Source organism: Ochotona princeps, chromosome 32 (genome assembly GCF_030435755.1).
Source record: "Ochotona princeps isolate mOchPri1 chromosome 32, mOchPri1.hap1, whole genome shotgun sequence".
Taxonomy (NCBI): Eukaryota; Metazoa; Chordata; class Mammalia; order Lagomorpha; family Ochotonidae; genus Ochotona; species Ochotona princeps.
Window position 1 is genome coordinate 12,904,442 of NC_080863.1, and position 25,709 is coordinate 12,930,150.

At 37.5% G+C, this 25,709-nt stretch overlaps 1 protein-coding gene across 1 annotated transcript in view; it reads right to left on the bottom strand.

Moving 5' to 3' along the window:
- Positions 1–25,709, bottom strand: part of PCLO (piccolo presynaptic cytomatrix protein) — a 371,035-nt gene that overhangs the window by 94,702 nt on the left and 250,624 nt on the right. The window contains exon 10 of the mRNA XM_058657508.1: positions 9,832–9,957. Within this exon, the coding sequence (XP_058513491.1) occupies positions 9,832–9,957 (126 nt within the window). The remainder of the gene's footprint in view (positions 1–9,831; positions 9,958–25,709) is intronic.

Sequence of the window (25,709 nt, forward strand, 5' to 3'; positions counted from 1 at the left end):
ATGGCCGCAGTGGCCAGAACTGAGTTGATCTGAAGCCAGGAGCCATCCTGACTCTGGCTCATCCTCTACTGCTTTCCCAGGCCACAGGCAAAAAAACTAGAAAGGAAGTGGAGCCGCCAGTACACCAACTGGTGCCAATATGAGATTCCAGTGCATCCAAGGCAATAATTTAGCCAGTAGGCTACTGTGCTGGATCCAGCCCTAGCTCTTACAGGAAGTTAGGGAGGAGTCAATCTGATGAAAGTTTGGTTTTTCTTTTTCTCTATTTCTGCGTGTTCCTTTCAAATAGAAGTAAATACATAAGCAACTGTCTTTTTAAATTATGCCTTTTGATTATATGTGTATATGATTTTATGTTTAGTTCGCATTAATACAAAATTTTATGTCTCTAGCAACAAAAAATATTTTATGCATCTCTTGGGTAGCTGAATGAAAATATTTTTAATTTTCTATTTATATGTTGAATTTTGTGTTTTGCTTTTAGTGGTCTAATTCATCGTCTTTATTCAGGATACAATGACTAAAACTCTAGGTAGAAAAAAAGGATCTGATTTTTTCGGGAACACAACCTGATATAGTTCTTCCAAAAATGAGTTGTTTAAAATTACTCCATACTTTAATATGCTAAATGCAATGACTAGCAAATTTTGCAGGGAACGCATGGAAAGTCGGCAAGCTTATTTCTGTGCAAAAATCTGGGGCCAAGAATTGTTCCCAGAAGTCTCTTAAAGGACAACAGTACGGTGGCTGTATGTGACACATGTCCATATTTACCTTAAAGGCAGTATAATGAACATAGTGTGATATTAGGATAGTCAGTAAAGTAGATGATGGTATAGAACACAAACTCAAAGAAGAGAGACACATATGCAAATACTGATACACAACACCGGGCACTATAGATCGGTCATAATAAAGACACAACAAAAACAGTGCATAAAAAATCAGTTGTCATGAATGGCCGTCCCTCGTCTGTAAGCGGCTTAGGCCCGGCCCAGGAGAGCGCCACATCACCACATCGGTCAAGCTAATCATTTTGGGACAATAAATACCTGGCAATTTGGGCAAAGGAATTTATTAAACAATGTAAAACATTTGCAAAACTTAAGAGGATCAAAATGATGTTTGTAAAAAAAAAATTCACCATTTCTGAAAAAAAGAAACTAAAAAAATGCAAGTTACATACTAACAGGAATAATTTCTAGCCTATGTACTTGGCAAAGAGTCCTATGCAAAATCTGCCATTTTCCTTTAAAAAAATCAACCAAAAGTTCACCAACAACCCAACTAAAAACCAGCAAACAGAATCAGCAGCTCACAGGCTCAGAGGCCAACAAAGTTGAAGAAGTATGACCATCCTCAACACCTCAAAGTTAATAAGCAAAAGTTCTGAATTAAATTTGGAAAATAAAATGCAAAAAAAAAATAAGACTTGGAAAGAAATAGGAATTTTTGTAAATCTGGAATGTAAGAATACACCTACTTGGAGAACAATTTGAAAAACTGATAGTTGAAGAAACCACATAATATTCTCCTATATTATTTAGTAAGATTGCTAGCTCTCGTCAGATATTTAACTTAACCTAGAAGAAATTCAATAAAAGATTTTTGAAATAGCAATCCACTAAAACAGTTTCGAAACATTTATTTAGGATAAGTTATCTAAATAATCATAGAATATTTACACTGTAATAAAAACACACACTAATAGCATTTTATTAGTTGTCAAATAATAGAACTCAGTAGTGAAAAGCAATTAAACATGGTACCCTTAGATAAATTTCAGAAACTTCATGTGACTTTTTAAAAAGGGTGGCATAGCATCTGGAACAATAGCCTAATGGCTAAACCCTGGCCTTGAATTTGCCAGGAATTCCTGGTTATTCCAATTCTCACCCAGCTCCCTGCATGTGGCCTGGGAAGGCGGTTGAGGATGGCCCAAAGATTGGGACCCAGCACGCAGGGAAGAGGCTCCAGCCCCTGGCTTCAGACTGGCTCAGCTCTGGCCATTGGAGACACCCGGGGCATGAACCAGTATAAGGAAAATCTTTCTCTTGGTGTCTCCTTCTCTCTGTAAATTTGACTTTCCAGTAAAAATAAATAAACCTTAAAAAAAAAGATGACACTAGGGCATATTCAATAACCTATTATTTGCAAAATCTTATAAACATTCAAAGTAAATCACAGTTGGGTATTGTTAGGGCTGCATATATAACACTGTTTGCCTCGTTAATCTTTAGAAGGTGTTTACAGACTGGGGTTGGCATTGTGGCATAAGAACTACCTCTTGCAATACCAGAAACCCAAATCAGAGCACAAAGTTTGGGTCCTGGCTGCCACAATTCCAAATTCAGTTCCCTGTTAATGCTCAGCAAACGGGGGGCCCAACTATTTGGGCCCTGCCACCCACAGGGAAATCCTGATGAAACCTCTGATGTCATCCTGGCTCAGTCCTAGCCTTTGTGTTAACTGTTCTCTCTCTCTCTCTCTCTCTATCTCTCTCTCTCTCTCTATCTCTGCCTCTCTCCCTGTTATTCTCCCTTTCCAATGAACAAAGACATTACAAGAATAAAGTATCCACAGACTAGAAGACTAGCAGGTTTACAACTGAACACAGGTTAGTACCCGATACATCAGACCTTCAATGCTACGAACCTCCTCTCTGTCCATCTAATCAGAGAAGCAGTCAGATGGGAGATGCTGAGCTGGGCGTGTTGATGGGTGGGGAGTGGAAAATGGACACTGAACTGTGGGACTCTTGGAGTCAGCTTCCCTGACTGAGGAGAGGACCCAGACCAGGGATAACCTGTATACTTTGAACGCATTAGGAATCATTGGATGTTGAGTTCCTGTAGTGACTGTGCTTTTGCAAAGTTCAATCACTGAATTGAGTCAAAATATGTTAAGACTCAGAGCAAATCACACTCACCGTTTTGGTGTCAATGAATCAGAAACAGATGTGTGAGGCACCAAACACTTCCCCACGGGACTTGCTATTCTGAGTTGAGATTTTAACACTCAGCTGAAACACCTCTGCCTTGTGCCTTCCACCCATTCTGAACCACAGAGCAGACACAATGCTTTGGAGCTGGGAGGCTGCAGACATACCTCCTTGCCACACACTCAGCCACTGTCCAGGGAAGCTTCCAGATTTGGGGAGGGGCTATCACTCAGTTTTTTCATCCCCACAGAGTTAAATTTAAATTCAGTGCAAATAAACACTAAGAAAGGAAGCGGGAAAGGGGGAAAAAAAAAAAACCCTCTAAAGTAAATATATGCAAATTTATGAGCATGAAACTCAAAGTTATGAGGAAAGCTGTGAGGGCAAAAAACAGTTTCCATTTCGTACATTCTTTCTGAAAAATATAACTAGAAGTTACATGGACAAATGGCATTCTGTAATTGCAGAGTTTATTGGCTTTATGCTATCCCGTGAAGAATCACATATTACCTACCCAATTTTTATTACTGAGAATGAAGATTTCACCATGAACTCTTTGTACCATTGTGCTGGACATTAAATATGTTAAGGGATGCAACAGATATCAGCATGGAATTATAAAAACACAGCGATAAAAGACTCCAGCCTTGACAAGGGCAAGCAGCCCACACTCGGCTCTATCTCACTGTAATTTAGTGCTGATAATTCATTTTCCTCACTCTTCATTCCCTGCTTCTCTCATCAAATCCTAGTAGATGAATATCATTGATGATAACATATTTCTCTTAAAAAAGGAAAAAAAAATTAAAAGACAGCCTTCACACTAAAGCAATGTTAAAGTCTACCATGATTGGACAGCACATGGTTACATGTGTTGGGGAACATGACGCTCTCATGTAAATACGTACAATGTAAATGTGTCACTTAGGCAGTAGCAGGTGTTGTCTCTGTTGTACTGTGGTTCTCCTGGGTGGGAGAGGGTTTGCATATTCATCTGAGAACATTTAAAGAAAGTATGATTTTAAAAAATAAGTATGTCATGAATTCAAAATTTCTATCATCATCATAATTAAATGGAATAGGTTTTCCCAAGTAAACATTCCAGAGCAAGAAATTTTGCTATAGAGGTAACATGTAATTTTTGAGCACATTGGTTAAGTTAGTGATGATACTGAACTTCTTGAATACAGAAAAGTTTATAAGTCAATTACTGAAAAATAAATATTTAAGATGAAAAAGGCAAGTTCTAACAGGCATTCAGATTCCCTACATCATTGTGCAGCTAAAAGCTGCTTCAATTAGTTCAAAAAGAGATCCCAATACAAAAAAAAAAAAAGAGTTGAAATGTTGATTTTTTTAATAATATACTAAACAAATAAAACTTTAATGTTGGGTGACTGTTTCATAGCCTCAAATTTCGGGTCTAAGATTTGTTAAAACTTTAGCAAATAGCAAGAAAGAGGAGCTTAGAAGTTTCATGAGATCTGTAAATTGTCTAAATCTTTTGTCTTCCTTTTTTTCTATAGAACAGAATCATTTACACAATTAAATAACAACAGGTAGCAAAAAATCACTAGACCACTCTGTTCAGTATTTGTTCAAACATGCCAACCGAATGATAACGTCAAATAAATGTTAAGATTTTGGCAGATTAGGGGCCTTCAGCAGCTCAATTCTCAGAGTTCTGTACATCATTGAGGAACTAAAATATTGACTTGGAAAATTTGATTTATGGAATATCACGTGCATTTTTTTATCTTAGGAAATGACATAAAGGTAATAGTAGGGATATTTTAAAGCCAATTTCACAAGTCTAAAGAATTTGCAATAACGATTATTGCTATCTATCTGCATTCTGAAACACGGTATTGTCCTACATTATTAAGAAGACAGACGATCTTGTTCAGAAAGTTAAAAAAAAAATAGAAAGTAAGTCTCTCTTTCAAACAAATAAGCATGACACTAACTCAGAAAACGTGTGAAGGACTTTTCCCCCACATTGAATTCTGGTTACATAAGCAGCTTATGAGCACTAGAAAACCGACTTGATGGGTGATTATGCTTTAAATAGACAAACCCAGAGAACCAAAAACCAGAGGAAATTTGAAAATATTCTTGCTTTCCCAAAAGACAGCATAATCAGAGTCTATGCCACAGAATGCTGTAGAAGTGTGAAAATGCCCCACTTGGATGAATCTGAAAAGCCCGTGACGGGAGAAATGAACAAACTCAAAAAAAAGTAGTAGACTGAGTTCCACTTTTGTACGAAACAGCTTTATAGCTTTAAGGAAAAAAAAAAACATGCTGTCAGATTTTAAATCATATAAAAGGAACCACTGACGATACGGACTTAGTCTGTTTACCTCTGCATTAAAATAAAAAAGCAAAGATATATTTGGAAGAGAGAATATCTCACATATATCAAGAATCCTCCCTCTATATAACTGTAGAAATCAAATTACATAAACATGCACATCACCTATTTATCAATATCCATTGGTTTATTTATCTACTCATATATACATGATTTTCCTTAGAAAATAGTCAACTTCCAACTATGGAAAATGAACCATCCTTATTACTTCCAATAAATACAGTTAATCATCAATTGTCACGAAATATTTTAATTATAAGCAAACCAAACCTCTGGTGACAGTGAATTCACATTCTTATACTATTGACTCACATCTGGTAAAAAAAAGAATCATGATAATTTATTAGGATAATTAATTTAATAATTAACTAAGATCATTTATTAGTAATGAGTCTGCAGTTCCTACGTCCTTGGGATATTATGTATAAATGAAGCAAAAAAGTATACAGAAAACAAAGATACAGAAACATATTCATATATAAAACCAGGAAAGGAAAGTTTGTCGATCACTGTATGGACTAGATTAAACATAGAGAAAAGAGCCTGGCTGCACAGGATGTGGGCATCAATTTCACAGGTAGAAGAAAGGATATGATTCGTCATATGTCATTATCCCTCATAATATTTGATATGAAAGAATAATCTTTGAATTTAAACAGTATCATGAACTTAGTTGAAACATTGCATGGGCAGGGATGGGGACAGACCAGACTAAGCAAGGCTGCAACACCTGTGTGCTGCATATGGACTAGATCAGGTTAAAGCCAGGCTGGGCTGATTATTCCTGCTGGTGCAAGCATAAATTAGAGTGGGTGAGGGATGTTTGGGCTTAGCCGCAGCATCAGCTGGCACTGGGGACTAATTCTGTCAAGTCAAACCACAGAACCACCTAAAGAGTGCATAATCTGGGAGTGAGAGAGACCTGGGAGGGAAAAAGTGGGTTCCCCCTTCTTGGGTCACTACTCCCGCGGGAGGGCATGAAAACTAGGACAGGGGCTGAGGTGGCTAGACAGAGAGGCACTCAACAACATCCATGAGGGCTGGATGGTTGAGTTGGTAAGATGGAACTAAGCTTTAATACCCATTGACAATTACAAGAGCCAAATGGGATGGGGGACAGACTGGTCTACTGCTACACATACTGGCAAACCAGGGTAGGGGGCGGGCCTGGTGGGGGTTATTGTGGGTCGCCCCGACTAGGCTGCAGCTCCCACTGGTTGATGTAAGGGCCGAGTATGTGCTGGGCAGAACCAGACTGGACTGCAACACCCATTGGTTCCAGTGCAACTCGGGACTGAAAACAGAACCAACCCAGCAATTGAAACCACCAGCTGATCGGGGTGATGGACTGTGCCGGGCCCTGTGCTTTCTAGAACATACAAGAATCTAGTCTGGGAATACCTCAAAGTTTCTTTGGAGATCTCCCCAATCGAACTGCTGGACTCAGAACTCTAACCAAGAAAAGACAGAAGACAGAACAGGTCATTCATTCATCTCAGCTGTATATTGTTGGCAGCGAAATATGGGGCGAACGAAGACCTTATGATGGACCATATCAATCAGTGGACGACCTCATCGAGCGAAACTGGCAGCGATTCATAACTGGAGAACTATTAACACCACTTGAGCAAATATCTCAGAGCATGCCCCACATCCGGGACTTGGGGTGGGCGGGAAACCGGGTGGGGCTTCTCCCTCAATATTCCCCTTTACCTCGGATACATGATGGAAACAATATGGACATAATAGTATTACCCACTTCCCTATACCCCCGAACCTTTTTTTTTAACCGTAATTAACTATGTAACCATTGTCAACAATAAAATAAATAAAAAAAAAAAGAAAAGAAAAAGAAACATTGCCATGTTCTAGGAATTATTCAAAGGAAATATTCCTATCTTCTGCGAATAAATATACTGCAACTGGAAGCCCTAAGCAATAAATCGTGTGTATGGATCACGCAAGAACTGGATTCCAAGGAGATCCTTGCCCAAAGAAAAGTCAGATGAACCCTTGGGCAAATTTTGAGAGAATGGACGAATAAAACAGCTGAAACAAACAACATCTTTAATCACATGCGCATAATTTTTAATCACTTACCCCTTAAATCAATTAGATAAACTGGCAAACTACTAGATCCAGTATAAGTTAAGAGGACTTAAGAGTGGCCATGTTAGAGCGTGTAGAATCCTAAGTGTAGTTTTAGCTTCTCTTCAGTTTTCTCTCTTGAATAACACTCTACTGAAGGTATCTTAAAAATGAAACTTACAAGCTGTGAAAGGGGACATACAGACTACTAAATTTAAAAAAAAACTCCATTTAATCATTGCATACATCATTGACATTGTCTTTGAAACCATTATGGATTGTGGCATTTGCTTATGTCTACAGTATAACTCAAAGGATATGAAATTCTGTGTAAAAATTACGTTAACATCTTTGTCAAGATATATCAAGCAGTTATTATTGCATTATGACTTTTAATATCAAAATTAAATTTGCAATTCCTGACGGATCACACACTAGGTGAAAGTGATCTGAAAATGGCTCCCAGTTCACACAATCAGACTAGACCACAACTTCAAAAAGTAGCACAGGATTTCAAAGGAGTATAGCCGCAGAAAATGTATACTAACACAATTCTCAGAATTGTTCACTGATTTATACTCATTCTTTATATCACTAAAATATTTTTTAACATATGCATTCAGTTGAACTCATGGTCAAATGTTAGAAAACGGGCGATCTGAAGACAAAGAATTCTTGTCTGTTATCTGCTTATCTTCACATGATGAATATTCATGTGCTTCCAGTGCCAATGCAAGCCATCATCACGGTAATATTCAGTTAGGACTTGGGAAGAGTTGCACATACACCTCTTAATAAGCTGGAGCAAGTTGGTTCCAATCTTAAACTGTGATGAACAAATTTGTGTTCACTCTCACAGTCTATCAAGATGTTTAAGAAATTGTGGAGCTACGTTCCAATGTATTTAAGTAAACAACAGTGAGTAGCTTCTAACTTAGCTAAAATTTAAGCAAGAAAAGCCAAAATTTTACTGAAGGATGAAATGACAGAAAAAAAGTTTCTCAATATTTTATTTACGACAAAAATTAACAGGTAGTATCTAATTTATGATAAGCATTGTTAATTTTTAACAATATTACTGAAAGCTTGAAATTATGTAACAGCATACTTTAAAAATGTTTTTGGCAAAACTGAAATAAGAGTTACATTGTATTTTGATGCAAAATATTTGAAATCAGTGTAGAGCTTTTTTTATGATACTCATTTTTGTTCGCCAACATTCATACAGGTAAGAGGATTTGAAGTATGTGAATGATTTCATTATCTAACTAACAACCATGTAATTTTTGAGAACACAGTTGTAATATTTTACTGAAAAGAAATGATGAAATACAGATATTATGGCCAACTAGTTACATCCATAAAGTTGTATATGCAAAAACGCTTATGATGTAAAGAGGTAAACAGTATCTAAAGAAACTGGCATATCTACTCCATGGACTATTAGTCAGCAATTAAAAATGAAGATCTACCATTTGCAATGAAATAGTCCCAGCTGAAGTGAAACAAGCCACTCACCAAGGACACATATTATATGTTCTCTCTGATAAAAAGAAACCTCCATGCAAAATACAAGATCAATAGATATACAGCTTTGCATATATTTCATAGATGGACTATATAATGGAGACTTGCAGTAGGCATCTGTACATTCAAATAAAAAAAGGACTAACAATGAAACTATTAAATATGTTCTGATAATTTGAAATTAGAATGTCTGCCATTGTCTATACCTACAATGCTGATACATCCAAAGGGCAGAATGTTGGATTGTGACTGTTGCTGAGAGACAATGCTATTGTAATAATGTAAGGGAAGTAGTGTGGGCAGTAGGAATGGGATGGGAGGAAGGAGAGGTGGATTGGGGAATTCCTGTATCTATAAAACTGTATCGTGGAAAATTATAGTAGTGATAAAACATAAAAATGGTACCTAAATATCAATTTGTACAAATACATGAGTTGGGAACCCACACTCAACAAGCAAGGCGATGATTACAGCTATGTTCCAGTTAAGTCCCTGGTTACAGTACAGGTAGATGTTTATGGATTTGGCTGATCTTAGATTGCATAGCATCATCTTCTGATATCTGTAGCAATGATCTCAGTATACCTTTACCTGGTTTTTATGAAGCATTCATTTATACAACCAATGTGTTTTTGAATGAAATTTCCTTAGAAAGCAAAAGCTTTGGACTAGTGTTAACCAGAATGTTTTCGCAGCTAACAAACTGTGAAAAGGACAATGCAATTCAATATAAAATGAATATATTTGTGCAAGTATTTTCTTTCATATTGCTATATCAAAACTCCGTGGTTAAGTGGAAGGAAAGTGGCATATCTACACAGCAAGAGGAAGAGAACATTAATATTAAATAATATTTAATCTAGACTCATTCATATCACTTCTTGTGATTTCTTATTCTTACCTTCTGTAAGTTTCCCTGTCTGTTCTGCACTTCCGCCGGGAAGAATCTTGGCAATATAGGCTCCGATTTCTCCACAATGCCCCGGGATTTCCTTGCCACCCACAATTCTGATTCCTAATCCATTGCCTATGTTAAAAAATGAGCAAGTTGTTAGTGATCGTTTGAAAAACAATAATTATCCTAAGTTGTAACGTGCACAAAAAGTGGATGTGGTATCCAGAAGCTAAAACATGAATATTGGAATTAGAGATTTATACCAAAGGTACATTATTCTGACTCCAATAAGTGCCATTAAACAGAATTTTTGAGGTCTTGGTGTAATCAATAATAACTAACTTTATTAACAAATACATTTAATTAAACATGTACACAACCTTACTTAGCTCTTCATGTAACATTGTGTATTAACATTCCACTTACTACAATGCACAATGATTTTTCAGTAATTAGCCATATAGAAACAATATGGGGAATGATTATTATGGGAAAACTGAGATAAATATAAATTTAAAACACAGTAAATGCTTTTTCTAATCAAATAAAATTAGAATATATGTGTGTATATATTGGTATGTATATGTGTATATACATGTTTTATGTTTGTGTGTGCGTGTATATATAATATGCATATAATACCTGAAATTTTTTGGATTTTAAAATGACAGTAATAAAAAGAAGTATAGCTTTGATTTTTAATGAAGGACTAAGAAATTCTGTATTGAAATTCATTCCATTCAGGGATGAAGTTACCACTTTTCAATTCTTCTAAAATCTTCACCTCAAAAGCTGAGTCTTTTCCAAATCCTATTCCTTCTCCATCTCACATCAAGATAGCGTTATAACTTGCATCTATACAGTTCCACCATTCAATAAATAGGCGCAATGAATCATGGTACATTTCTGTCATTTATGCAGCAGGGTTATATTTTAACTAAACGTAATTTCGTCTTCCCGGTTGATGTAGTTGCAATTCGGTTTCCCTCCTTATATTCTTCCCTTTTTCCTTTCCTCCCTTCCTGCCTATCTCGAGGTCAATTTCCCCATGATGCTCTCTGTTTCCCTCCAGCTACCACCTCCTCTCGCTGCAAGTGCTCCCAAGATTTCACCTTAAAAAAAGACAACAAAGGTAAAGTAAATTGACTAAATGCTTCTTGATGACCCATCGATACCAAGCATTCTTATTTTTAAAAAGATACCAGTTCTCTCTGGCTCTGTGGGGATTGAGACACTTGAGTTCTTAGACGAAAAGATTCAAGGAAACATCAAGAATGATTCCACAACGAGCCATTAGATACATGTGAATAAAACACAGTGTGTGAAGGAATGTCATGGTGGCAAAGCATGCTAATCCTCTACCTGTAGCACAGGCATCCCATATGGGAACCGGATCATGCCATAGCTACTCCACTTCTGATCCAGCTCCACGTTTGTGGCCTGGAAAAACAGCAGAGAGTGGCCCAACTATTTAGACCTCTGCACACATTGGGAAACCTGCAAGAATCTAGCCTAAGTTTTTCAATGTACTCAAAACATTTCAGAAATGACAAAAGAGAGCTTTTCATATGTCTACTGAGAGTTGCAGAGCTATGACATGCATTTTCTCACTGTTGATTCATTCATGAGCTGTAAGTCATTATTGAGTTGTAATGATTGAACACTTTCTAAAACCCTATGATAAAGAAGCGAAGATACAATAGTTGTTTCATTTCATTCTATGCTGGTAACTTCAAAGACATTAAAATACTTTTATAAATAAATACTTCAAAAAACTAAGTGGAATAATGACAGTATTATGAATCTAGCCAAAAACTAGGTTCACATTGTTATTGTTTAATGGCACTTCTCTTCACACAACAAAGTTAAATAGAAAGAGTAAATATTTGTGAAAGGATATCTTGTAGAAAATAAAAAAGCCTAGAAAAATGACATGACGTCTTTATTTTAAAGTAGCACTTAGAAACCCAATTAGGATTAGGGTTACAATTAGAAGTAGGATTTGGATTAGAAACCTAATTTTCATTTCATAAAAATGAAGTGAATGTATGCAACTTCTAGCCATTTACATCTGAATATTTTGATGTTACATTTCTATGGTTGCATCTTTGTATTTTATGTTATATTTTACATATTAAATAAAGATACACATGCCAAAAATATTTCCATAAGAATGTAATGCCCCTCCTCGATTTACAAAACATGATGCCAAACTAAACAAGTAGCATTAATTATAAACTGAAATGCTTCAAATTAAATAGCCTTTGTTAGCTTTTTTGTCATTGTTTTTAAATTTTAAAAAAAATTTCCATGATATGATTCCATAAGCACGGGGGTTTCCCCTTCCACTTGGACAAGTGACATTTACCGTGTCGTTTTTTCCAACTTTTAACACATTTTTATCACAGTACTCTCCCTTCTTCCATTTGGCTTCTGTTCTACCTAGCAACATTGTGAACATGCTATTCCCATGCCGTGATAAAGCATTGGTCTGGGTTTCGAGTTTATAGTTGGCTAGGGTAAAGACGTATGGGAACTGATACAGAGAACAGAAATGCCTCACTGAATAAGAGAATCAAAAATTATAGCAATTTCACTGAATCAAGCAGCTCTAGATATGGGAGATTTACAGGTTAATTTAAAATTTAAGGAAACTTTGAAGTATTTTGGGAATATGCTATTTGTAGGAGAGAGTGAACTCATAAGTAATTAAAGCTGAAGGAATACTACGACCTTTCCTAGTTTTAGAAATACACTTTAATTATTCCAAGTTCATACATATATTAAAATATTTAATAAGTATGCAATCACAAAGTTGTTTTAAAATAAACCATTATTAAAACAATCATGAGTATACTTCGGTAAAATATTTTCAGTTCCACTTCATTTTTCAGTTTAAATCAACCAAATTTTATGTCTATTCATGTTACATTATGAACTCTAGGACTATGTAACATCATAATGAACATTTTCATTTCTATAATTACAATAATATATGAAAATATTAAGAGGTCATAAGTAAAACACTGAACTTAGAGAAAAGGAAAATTTTTGAACATCATATGCTACGCACAGGCATCAAGAAAAAGAAAAAATGTATATTAGTGGGCAATCTTTAATTACTTTTATTATTTATAATGATTTGTAAAGAAGAAAATATATTGCAGAATTTAGTCAGGTGAGTAGTTGCTGTAGAAGACAGATTATTCAAATATTTAAGCCAGGGTAATAGACAAATTCCATTTTATGTAGCTAAAATCTTAATTATAATCATTTGGGTATGAGATTTTCTTTTTATACTATGTCATCTACTGATTTAGCTGCTATAAATTATACATTCAAATATTTTATAAAATAATTCTACCTATAATAATAATAATAATCCACAGTAATTTCCCCTGTTGTCATATTATACACTGCAATTTTCCTTAATAGCTGAACATAAAAAACAGAATATTGCATAATTCTTATTCAATGTAGGAAAACATTTCTATAGCCACAACACTACACATAAATTATGTGTCCATATTGTGCAATTTCTAGCAGCATCCACCTGGAAATTGCCAAGTCTCATCCATCTATAAATCAGAGCATGCAAATGACAAACTGAACCGCTCTGAGTTTTTTCTTACACAGCCATTTCTCCAAAGCCCTAGTTTTAAATCTATCGAGTAAGCATATGAAGTATTCAAAGACAACGTTTCGTTTCACGTTGCCATGAATTCAAGTTCAAATATTCAACGTAAGAGATAATAAGACAAAGATACTATGCGTAAGTCGAAGAAGCTAACACAGCTCTGCGTCTCAGACTATCCTGTGAAATAAAGGTGACGAGTGAGACACAGACGTCAACGGATACTGGCATTTTGGGTTTCCTGAAAATGTTTTTTGAAATGTCAGATGATGCATATGTTGTAATTTTGCTTAAAAGTATAGGGTTTATACCTCTTAGTATGATTCCAAAATAATCCCAAGGAAGATATTAGGACTGCCACATTCCAACCTGCGTTCCTCATTGAAGTACAGACATAGATTTCCTTTTATCTTCTGTAAAGTAATTACAAATTTCAACCCTAACGATTAAGCTAATGGTTTTTCCAATACTTTTAATAGAAAAATCTTCCATGTTGACTCTCTGGTAGAATAATTTTATCATCAAACGGATCATAGTACCCAGAGCAATTTACAGATTAAATGTAATTCCAACAAAAATACCGAAAACAGTCTTCCCAGGTGTGGAAAAAAATGACTCTATAAAATTCTTATGAAATCATAAGAGATCCCAATTAGTTGAAGCAATTCAAAACAACAAAAATAAAGCTGGAGATATGACAATACCTGTTTTCATGACAGCTTTGTACTGGCACAAGCATAGACATGTTGTCCAACAGAATACTAAAGACCCCAGAAATAAATTCATACATCTACAACCAGCTAATATTTGAAAAACAGGCTAACAAACTTTCCCTGGAAAAGGGACAGATCTTCAATAGTTTCCCCAATAAATGTTGGGAAAATTTGATCTCTGTGTGCAGAAACCAAACTCCTACCTTATAACCTATGCAAAAGTCAACTCACAATGAACCGGGGCTCTAGTCTAAGACCTGAAAAATATCAATTTACTGGAGGAACACATGGGAGAAACAATAAAAGACAATGGCGTAGGCAAAGATTTGTTGAATAAGACTGCAGAGGCATTGAAAATAAAAACAGAAAAATGGGATGACAGATTCCTAAGCAGCTTCTGCACAGCAAAGGAATTAACGAATGGAAAAAAATATTTTCAAAAAATATTTTCAAAAATATTTTCAAACCATATACTTAATAAAGGAGTAGTATTTAGAGTATACTGGCTTCAGATCGGCTCAGCTCCATTTCGGCTCACTTGGGGAGTGAATCATCGGACAGAAGATCTTCCTCTCGGTATCTCCTCCTCTCTGTATAACTGACTTTCCAATAAAAGTAAATAAATCTTAGAGCCAATCTGAGCCAATCTGAAGCCAGGAGCCAGGAGCCTCTTCCAGGTCTCCCACGTGGGTGCAGGGTCCCAAGGTTTTGGGCCATGCTTAACTGCTTTCCCAGGCCACAGGCAGGGAGCAGGATGGGAAGCAGGGCTGCTGGGATTAGAACTGGTGCCCCTATAAGATCCCGGCACGTTCAAGGCGAGGACTTTAGCTGCTACGCTATCACACCAGGCCCAAAAATAAATAAATCTTTTAGAAAACGTATTTTCCTTGATTTGAGGAAGCTAATTAATATACAAAGCTCATAGTAGCAACATGAGTAAACATGACATTTTGAAATTTGATCATTGTTCTTGAATATAATTTGATCTTGTATATACTATGAGGAACAGCAGGTTTTGTACTCATTACTTGTTGAATTCTTTATTTACTGGAGGATTAATCTTGCGATTATAAGAAAGTTAAAAGTATCTCATTGTAAAAATTAAAAGAAAACAAAGAGAGTATGAACGAGGAAGGATCAGAGTAGAGAGAAGTACTATTATGCTATTAAAACTGTTCATATAGAATACACAAGAATTGTCCTCTCTTTATAAACAAAAATGTTTAAAAACATTAGTTCAAATAAATTCAATCCATTGGAAATATTGACGGTTCAATCTAAAATGTTTGTTTAACATTACACTGGATGCTACAAAATCATAAAAGAGGGTACACGGATAGCCCTGCCATTCATGAGTTTTTAGGTACTAATCTCATTGATGGCAGGCCAGGACTGGAAGTTGGGTAATTCACAATATCTATGAAAGAAAACTATTTTATTGGGAGACACTTCATATAACCTTAAAGTGTCATTGAAAATAGTTTTGTTAACATAAAACTAATATATATGTTATTTAAAAATATCCGTTTTACTTATACAAAATATAAGTAAGGAGAAACACAAACTTTGAGTATTAAGTGTCCCTTTCCTTCATTCAGACGTAATGTGGGATTGTGGTAGACAATATGCTCCCTATGTGTGATTCCCTTGGAGGGCAGGTAGAATGTATGAGTGAACAGATGTTCATTGCAGGGAGGAAAAGAAGGCAAAGGGCTGAATTCAGCTCATTAAAAAGGAGAAATGACCAAGATATAAAAAAACAGGTATTGGGAGCCAGTATCTCTTAACCAAAGCTGATGAGAGTAAAGGTATGTAGATCAGAATGCCGACGCAACACTCTACAATCTAGTTGGCGACTTACCAGATGAATTGGGAAAGGTGATGTCCAGCTAGACACCGCAATTTCTGTTTTCTTATTGTATCGACATGTACACCATTCTTATAACACGCGGAAATGACAACATTCTTGCATGTTGTCAAATACATTTTTACATTTTGTCTTACCTATACGTTCTTGCATATTACCATTAATATGCTCTTCATGTAGTAGTGCAAATGTGGATTGCATACCTATCTGTTAAATTGATACTTGTGTTACTATTTACATCTTGGTAACCAAATATAGAAAGAATAATGTAGACACAGACCTAGTAGCGTCAATCTCACAGTCACCATTATTTTTAGAGGAGTTGAGAAGTTGAGAATGTGGGCACAGATATAAGCTTGCATAGTTGTCTTAGCGGTGTTTTCCCACCGTTGCCAACAAAGAGGTGAATTGTGTTTATTTTACATCTAGCCAACTTACTATTATGTCATATTTATTCATCTTCTTTTTTCTCCATATTGTTGAGACCTCTTACATTTTAGGAGCTCAGATTATTTTTATACCACACCTTGAATCACAAAGGTCAACTTGCTATTGGGCCCAGCGTGGTAACCTAGCAGCTAAGATCCTCGCCTTGCACAGGCCAGGATCTCATATGGGTCCTGGTTTGTGTCCCAGCAGCCCTGCTTCCCTTCTAGCTCCCTAATTGGAAAAGCAGTCAAGGATAGCCCAAAGCCTTGGGACCCTGCACCCACGTGGGAGACCCAGAAGAGGCAAGGAATTGGATGGGAGCCAAGACACACACACAAGTGCCCATACAGGATGCTGGCACTTGCAAGTAGAAGATTAGCCTATTGAGTCATCATGCAAGCCCTGAAAATGTTTTTTTTTTTATTTCTCCAAAAAAATTTTTTTCTATAAATTTTCACTCACCACTTTAACTGTCAAGGCAGTATTCTGGAAGACCAGTATTAATTCTCACTCACTTAACTGAATGCCTCTAATTTTTGGCATACATTTTACATAAATGCCCTAATAGTTAATTTGACTATTACCATTTATATTCCTCTTCTCTATGTTAAATGTCTTGAATATCTTTACCCTCCCTTGAGGAATCGGTTATTCATTCCTTTAGTTTTATTTTATTAACAGTTCATAGAAAGCAAAGACCATATCACTTGCATAGTAGGAATCGAATATATAAACCTACTTGTTCTGACACATGTGAGAAAAATGGAAAATGTTTCTGTAGAAACATGTCTGACAAAAAAACTTCTTTTATTTCTAAGAGTGCTTTGATCCAAGATAGACAAATGGGACTTCATGAAGCTAAGAAGATTCTATACAGCAAAGAAACAACAAACAGAGTGGTATAAATGCTTGGCACAGTACACAATCAATAGCGGACTAATATCAAAGAGCTTTGGAAACCCAGTTACAGCAAAACAAATAACTCTGTGAATACATGGACAAAGAAAAGGCACAGGCATTTTTCAAAAGAACAGATTCAAATGTCTAAGAGACATATGAAAAAATGAACAGGTTCCCTAGCCATTAGGAAAATATAAACAAAAGCCACAGAAAGGTTCCACCTAGCTTGAGAGATATCGGCCTACATTCAGAAATCTATCAACAATACCTGTTGGCATGGATATGGGGAGAAAGAGACCCTACCTCTCTGTGGATGGGAGTGGAGGCTGGTTTAGCCATTATGGAAGCAAGTATGAAGAGTGCTAAGACAACTCAAGAGTGATACAATGTATTAATCAGTAGCCCCCCTTCAAGTATTTCCAAAGGAAGTGTGAAATCTACATATAAGAAAGTAAGCTACAGCTCTACTTTTATAGCAGCACAATCCATACAATTGAAGACATGGAAACAACCGTGATGCCCATCGAAAGAGGAATAGATACAGAAACTGTGGTACATAGAATACTACCTCAGACATTCAAAAGGATGAAATTCTATTATTTGCAACAAAATGGTCCTAACAGGAGATGATTATGTTCAGTGAAATAAACCAGTCCCAAAAGGACAAATATCATGTGTTCTATCTGATATAGGGCAACAGCCATGCAAAACAGAAGATAGATAGATACACAGATAAACATGTGTATACATGTATTCTCATTGATGGACTGTACAATGGTCTAGCATGGCAGGAAGTGAGGATAAATTGCAGTAAGCATCTCTACTCTTGAATAATAAGAGTACTCCCAATGAACCTAAAATGTACCCTAAGGGATATGAGATCATTTACTATTTTCTCTACCTAAGATGCCATGATACACTGAATAGGATGTTGGATTTGTGATGGTGTTGAAGGTCTTTACTACTGTAATCATAGGGAGGCAAACAGCGGAGTGCATGGAGAGGGGGGGAAATCCCTGTCTATGGAACCATATCATGAAAAAAATAATAATAATAATAATAAAATAAGAGTGTTTTAGCTATCCAGTTTCTATCAAAATATATCTGGAAGAAAATGTGAGTTTTTGAAAGATTCAACCAAAACTCTAAACCTAAAGACTTATAAATCATCATGAAATGGTGTATAGAGGTAGCTGTCTAGCCTAGCAGTTAAAACACCTGTTAAGAGGCTCATGTCCCATATCAGATTCTCCAGGTTGGCTATTTCGCTCAGACTTCCAACTCTAGATTCCTACTGATGGAGACACTGGGAGACACTGGTGTAATTGGGTTCCTGACACCTGGAATGAGTTCCTGACGCCTTACTTCAGTCTGACTCCGTTTCTATCATCAGGCGCACTTGAGGGATGAACAGGGGAACTACCGCACTCTCTCTGAGTCCCAAGGAAGTGAATTTCAACGTATACAATTTCACTGTCAATAAAATGGGAAAAGTTATCTCTCTCTGAGAGCCAGTTTACAGGAACAAAAAACAATCTTCTCATGCCATGTCCATGGAGAACTCTCAGGTGAGCATTAATCATGATTTATCTAAATGGAGTAGCTCATTGTAGTTCTACTTTTGTTCTTTTTATTTGATGTACATACCAGTTTTGAGGTTAATAGTATAATCTCAAATGACATGATCCAAGCTTAAAAAACACTGTACCTTTTTTATTACAGCTGGGCTTCCTTTCCATGGGCAGGTGTTGTGCCTCAAACAAAGTAGCAGATGGTGAATCTTCCTTTGGGATTACCATTCACCGCCCTTGACTATACTCCTCCTAAACCACAGTCTTTTTGCTTTTGTTAAACGAGCCCCCAAAAGACAACTACCATACGATCAATTTGATATAAACTAACCCTTAGGCAAGTTACCAAGTAAATAGATATAGGTTGCCAAGGACAGGCAATCTCACAGTAGAAGGGAGATTACAGCTCCACCACTGTGGTCACCTTTGTAGTGAATCAATAAATGGAAGATCTTCCTGTCTCTCCTTTTCTATGTATATCTGACTTTCCAATAAAAACGAATACATGTTTAAAAAAATCTGTGTGTAGGCTCTAGTGGGTGACAAGATCAACTGGATCCAATACTGGCAGGCACACACAGGAGTCAGTTCTGGAATAACCTCAGATGAGATTTCTTTGAGGATCCTCCCAGCTGAACTGCTGAACTCTGAACTCCAACCACGGGGAGAGTGGTAGGACCTGTGATACACAGTGTAGTGCATGCGTCTGATGGGGCCTCGTCAGTTACTGCAGATGGCCAGTTAACAGCATACCCAGATGCACATGGAGGATTAGGTAGTCCACTGGGGCCTGCAGAGGACACAGGGTACCGCAGCAGAGGAAGGAGGACTACTGTCCCAGAGAAGATTGACAAAAAAAAAAAAATTCTGGGCAAATGGAGACTCCAGGGTGGACCGTGGCAACTAGTGGACCTTGGAAGGATTTCCTCATCCTTGGATCAGTGAGATTGACAGCATGTCAGAACTATCAAAAGGCACTTGAACAGAACCCTTGGAATATGCTTCACATCAGGGACCCTGGGATGACACTGGTTGGCCGTTCCCATCCCTGGGTACTGGGGCGGTTGAGAGGCTGGGTGTGACTACTCCCTTTAAGTTCCCCTTCTCCCATCTATAGGAAGAAGGTAAGAAAGGTGCGGAAATAGTGGTCTCACCTGCTTTCCCCTAGTCCTCGACCCTTTCCACCCTAATCAACTTTGCGAACATCATTGAAAAAGAACAAATACTTATAGTAAATAAAACTTGAAAATACAGGTGAACACAAGACAAAAATGTAGATGTCAATAGGTCAGACATTCCCATTTGGGCACTAGTTCCAGGCCTGGCTGCTTCACTTTGGATCCAGTTTCTTGCTAATGCACCTGAAAAAGCATCACAAGATGTTTCAAGAGCTTGGGCCCCTACATACACATGGGAGACCTAGAACCACTTCTGCTTCTTGGCTCTGGCTTGGCCAAGCCCCAGGCACTCTGACCATTGGGAAGTGAAGTAGCAGATGCAAGGCATCTGTCTCTCTGTGTTTCACTTTCTTTCAGCAACAGTGCTTTTCAAATAAATAAGAGATACAGAGAGAGAGAGAGAGAAATCATGGCGCAGTTCCTGGTAAGAAGACCCTGGGGCTAACATCAGGGCACTAATCCATGGACATTTTCTGGGTCTCTGTAATGTTTCCCCCTTTCTTATAAAACCACCAGGATTCAATCATTGGCATCCCCCCAACTAACCCAATCCAAATCCATCTTCTTCCAAAGGTAACACGTCTAAACTGAATACTAATTAAATTTTCACCCTCTTAACACTATTATGAAACCTTGGGGATGACTCTAACATGAATCTGGGAGTACAAAATATATTCAAATCACAGCAACAAACATTATCAGTGCTCTGGAAGAAGAATGAAAGCAGACTCCAAAGAGAAGTATTTGGCCACGATCTTTAAATAAGACCAGTTGAAATCTTGGTTGTGTATATCTGAGGCCAGTTCAGTTGTCTTGCCAGCTCCCCTGAGCAGTGCAGCCCATGAAAACCAGAAGCTTTGCTGTTACAGAGGATGGAGCAGGTGCTAGCACGGCAGATTAGCTGGGGATTACTCTGGCAGACTGGGAATTGAGATGGCCAGAAATAGATTTAATAAGCTCTGCACGCAGCTCTAGGGAGAGGGAGACTGGGGACAGGATCAGCAGAGACCGAACAAGATGTGCAGCTAAAAGGTTCCAGAGATGTGTAGCCAAACTGACAACGAACAAAATGCAAATGCTATGGGAATAGTCTTCTCGAGCAACATACCATTTCATGAACAATGCTTTATGGGTCAAGCTGAAGATGCTAGAGCAGAACGTTTGTGAATCAAAAGCCTCAGTCATTCAGGCACAACTCTTCGGACTTTGATTTAGAAAATAAAGCAATACAGGCCTGGCACAGCAGCCTAGTAGGTAAAGTCCTAGCTTTGCAACCACCAAAATTCCATATAGGTGCTGGCTCATACCCCAGCTGCTCCACTTTCCATCCAGCTCCCTGCTTGTGGCCTGGGAAAAGCAGTCCAGGATGGCCCAAAGCCTTGGGACCCTGCACTTGTGTGGGAGATTCGGAAGAGGTTCCTGGCTCCTGGCTTCAGATGGGCTCTGCTCTGGCCATTGCAGCCACTTGGGTTGTAAACCAGTGATGAAATAGTCTCTCAAATACCCTAGAAAATTTGTTCAGCCAGCAAAGATCCTAGCACTCCTATAACAAATATATCTAGATAACTATAAAAGACTGTACTCACAGAGTTCACGTACAGCTCAGAGAGTAAGAAAAGTCCATAAATCACTAGAAATTAGTGGCCAGTGATGTGGTATACTAGCCAGGGTATTCCACAAAGGTGCCAGTTCCTGTCCTAGGTGATCCACCTCCTTTTTTGATTCAGTCCTCTGATAACAGCCTGGGAAATGCAGCAAGAAATAGCTCAACTGTGTGGGCCCCTGTCACCTGTAGGGGCATCTAGAAGAAGCTCCTGGCTCCTGGCTTCTGTCTGGCCCAGCCTTGAGTGTTGCACTGTCTGGGGTTCAAACCAGTGGCCGGAAAATAGATCTCTCTCTCTCTCATTTTCAAATGAATAAATTTCAAAACTAAAAAACTTGAAATTACAAAAAAAAATCGACACATATATGGGACAGTTTCATGACTTCTGACTTCATCTAGGCTCAGTTTCAGCTCCTTCTGGCACTTGCAGAGTGAACCAGTTGATCTGTAACTGTCAAACTCTCCATCTTTGCCATTCTTTTCAATAACTGAGTAAATAAATTTAGATAAACAATTTGAACTTTACAAATAGGAAAATAAAATATCAGAAGTTAAATGAAGTCTGTTAGTGGGAAAGTATGTAATTCTAAATGTCTATTTAATAAAGAAGATAAGTATCAAATAAATAAACTTTAGTATAAGAAATCAGAGATAAGAAAAAGATACATCACAAAATAATGAGTACAGTTCCCGGCGGCGTGGTCTAGCGGCTAAAGCCCTCGCCTTGAATGTGCCAGGATCCCATATGGGCGCCGGTTCTAATCCCGGCAGCTCCACTTCCCATCCAGCTCCCTGCTTGTGGCCTGGGAAAGCAGTCGAGGACAGCCCAAAGCTTTGGGACCCTGCACTTAAGACAAAAAATGACAAAACTTGGATGAAGTGGGCACATTTCTAGAAAGATACAAATTATCCAAATTATATCAAGAAGAGATAGAATGCCTAACAACAAGTGTAGACACAGAATTAGTACCTGAATATCTTACTATTTAAACAGCTAATGGAGCAGGTGGTTCTGCCACCACATGGAGAATTATTGAGTTTCTGGTTTCTAGTTTTGACCTAGCCCTACTTGGCTATTGTGTATATTTGGAATGTAAACCAAAGCTGATGAGGGGAAGGTCTCTTAATTCTGTCTTTTTCTGCCTCTCAAGTAAACAATCAAATGATTTTGTAATGACACATTTATGAATTGGAATACTCAAAGTGGTTGAGATGGCAATTTCTTTCAAATCAATCTATGAGTTTAGAGCACTGTCTATATGATAATCCAAGTGGCTTATCTTAAAATGTCATCAAAAGTAAGATTCCCAAAGAGCTAAAACAATTTTGAAAATATAAAGGTTAGAAACTGAAGATACTAGATTTCAAAACTTAATAATAAATCAATGGTATATAGTACTGGTGAAATATCACATAGTTAATGCAGTACAATGAAATAAAACTGAAAACCCAAAAGCAAATAATAGCATTGGCTGGTTGCTTGTGTAAATGGTCACCACAGCCAGGGTGGGGCTAGGCTGGCTATAGGGGCCAAGAGCTTTGTTAGTGCTGATTATGGACATGTGGGTAAAGGTCGGCTTAGAGTTTCCATCCATGCTAATAAAGACTTCAACAATGTGGCCATCAGTCATGGTGGGGCGGAGAGGGAGGGGGGATCATCACGCGAGTGCCATCAGCCCTGGATTAACGTAGTTTTGACACAGTGTGTTAACACTCTGCCAATATGTACATTCTCAGCCTGCCTGAAACTGACTGTCCTCTGAGTCATTGTAACACAGGCAGATGGGGCTGCTGGCAGCTGAAGGGAAGCATGTGTCTGTCTTATCATGGACTATATGTGTCCCATCAAATCGTTGTTCCTACTTGTCTCTCAACATTTACACTATCATTATGATTCATTTAATATAAATTTATGTTGCTATAAAAAACTCCTAGACTTATGAAATGTTGAGTCCTAATGGTATTTGTATTGGCAGGGCCAGACCTGTTGATTTTGTGGGTCTTATGTATGACTTGTGGGCTGGAATTTTTTTGTTTTGTTTTTGTTTTTGTTTTGTTTTTTTGAGATTCTTTTTTTTTAATTAATTTTTAATCATCTTACTTAGTTGATTAGGGTACAAAGGGTCAAAGGCTACAGGGTGAAAGTGGGTAATACCATTGTTTCCACACTCATATTATCATTTTTCCCTGTATCTGGGGTTAAGGGAGTAACAAAGGGAAAAGCCCCACCCAACCTCCCACCCATCCCAGATCCCCAGCGGGAGGCGCGCTCCGAGGGTCCTGCTCAAACAGTTTTGATAGTTCATCAGTTCTGGATTGCTGCCAATCTCTCAGTTCCAATCGCAATGAAACCTATTCAGAATCCACTGGCTGACCGTCTCTTCATGGTTGGGGTTCTAAGATTAGCAGTTCAGTTGGAGGGATCTCCAAACAAACTTCACCTGAGATTATCCCAGATCTGGTTCTTGCGTGAGTTTGCTAGTACTGAGTCCAACACCATCGGTCACACCAATCAGCTTATGCACATGCTGGTCGTTGCGATTGTGGGCTGGAAATTTTACGTGTATTTTCAGGAGAGAAACTTAAGCTTTCCCATACTCAACATGATGTTAGCTTTTGGTCTTGATTATTTTGAGATATGTTCATTCTATATCTAATTTGGTCAGAGTTTTTATTGTAAGAGTAATTCAATGGGAGATTTTTTTCCCAATGAAACTTATTTGTGCAATTACAATTGACCCATTAGTGGGTCAATTCAAAGGGCTAATAGGCATGTGAGAAAATGCTCAGGCTCCCTAGCCATTAGGAAAATATAAATAAAAGCCACAGTGGGTCCCACCTAACTCCAGTGAGATTGGCCTACATTCAAAAATCTACCAACAATTCCTGTGGGGTAAAGGTACAATACCCACTGTGGGTGGGAGTGTAGGCTAGTACAGACACTATGAAAGTCAGTATGGAGAGTGCTAGAACAGCTGAAACATGATTTATTGTATGATCCAGTGATCCCATTTCCAGGAATATATACAAAGAGAATGAAAGCTGTATATGAGAAGGGGATCTGTGGTCCTGTATTCACAGCAGCACAATCTACAATAGCAGACATGGAAACAACCCAGACGCCTGTCAAAAGTGCAGTGGATAAAGAAACCATGGTGCATCTACTCCTTGGACTACTACTCAGCTATTAAAAAGAATGAAATTCTAACAACATGGTCCCAACAGGAGACCAGTAAGCTAAGTGAAATAAGCCAATCCCAAAAGAATCTGTATTTGATATTGTACACAAAAAGCACAAGGTAGATTATGGTGTGGAATATATAAATCTATTAGGGCAGGCATGTAATACAGTGATTAATTGCCTACTTGGGCTCCTGCATTGCAAATTCAAGTGGCTAATTTGAGTGCTTGCTACTCCACTTCTGATCCATCTTTATGTTTATGTGCCCTTGGAATGATAGCAGATGTTACTCAAGGATTTAGATCCATGCTACCCACATAGGAGGCCCAGGTAAATTCCAGGATCCTGGTTTTAGCCTGGCCCAGCCTTGGGTGATGTGAGCCTTGGGTGAGTAAGCTGGAAGATAGAAGATTTTTTTTTTCTTTCAATAAACAAAGAAATAAAATCTAGCATCTAAGAGAAATCATTTGTAAGCATGTTTGTGGCCTTGAGATGGGCAAATATTTCTTAATAGGCTTTTAAGAGCAACAGGATGCAATGAAAAAAATGTTAAAAATGGATTCCATTGAAATGGAAACCATTTTTCTTTAACAGATAATTATTAAGTAAGTAAAAGGACAAGAGACAGGCTAGAAAAGGGTATGTGTACATCATTCAAGGAATTGTATCCAAATATGTAAAGAACTCTCCCGATTGATTAGGAAGACAAATAAATACATAATGAGAAAAGATTTTCAGCAATAAAATATTTACTACATTACTTATAGTAATGAAAAGATGTTCAAAGGCATAAACTATTAAATATAGT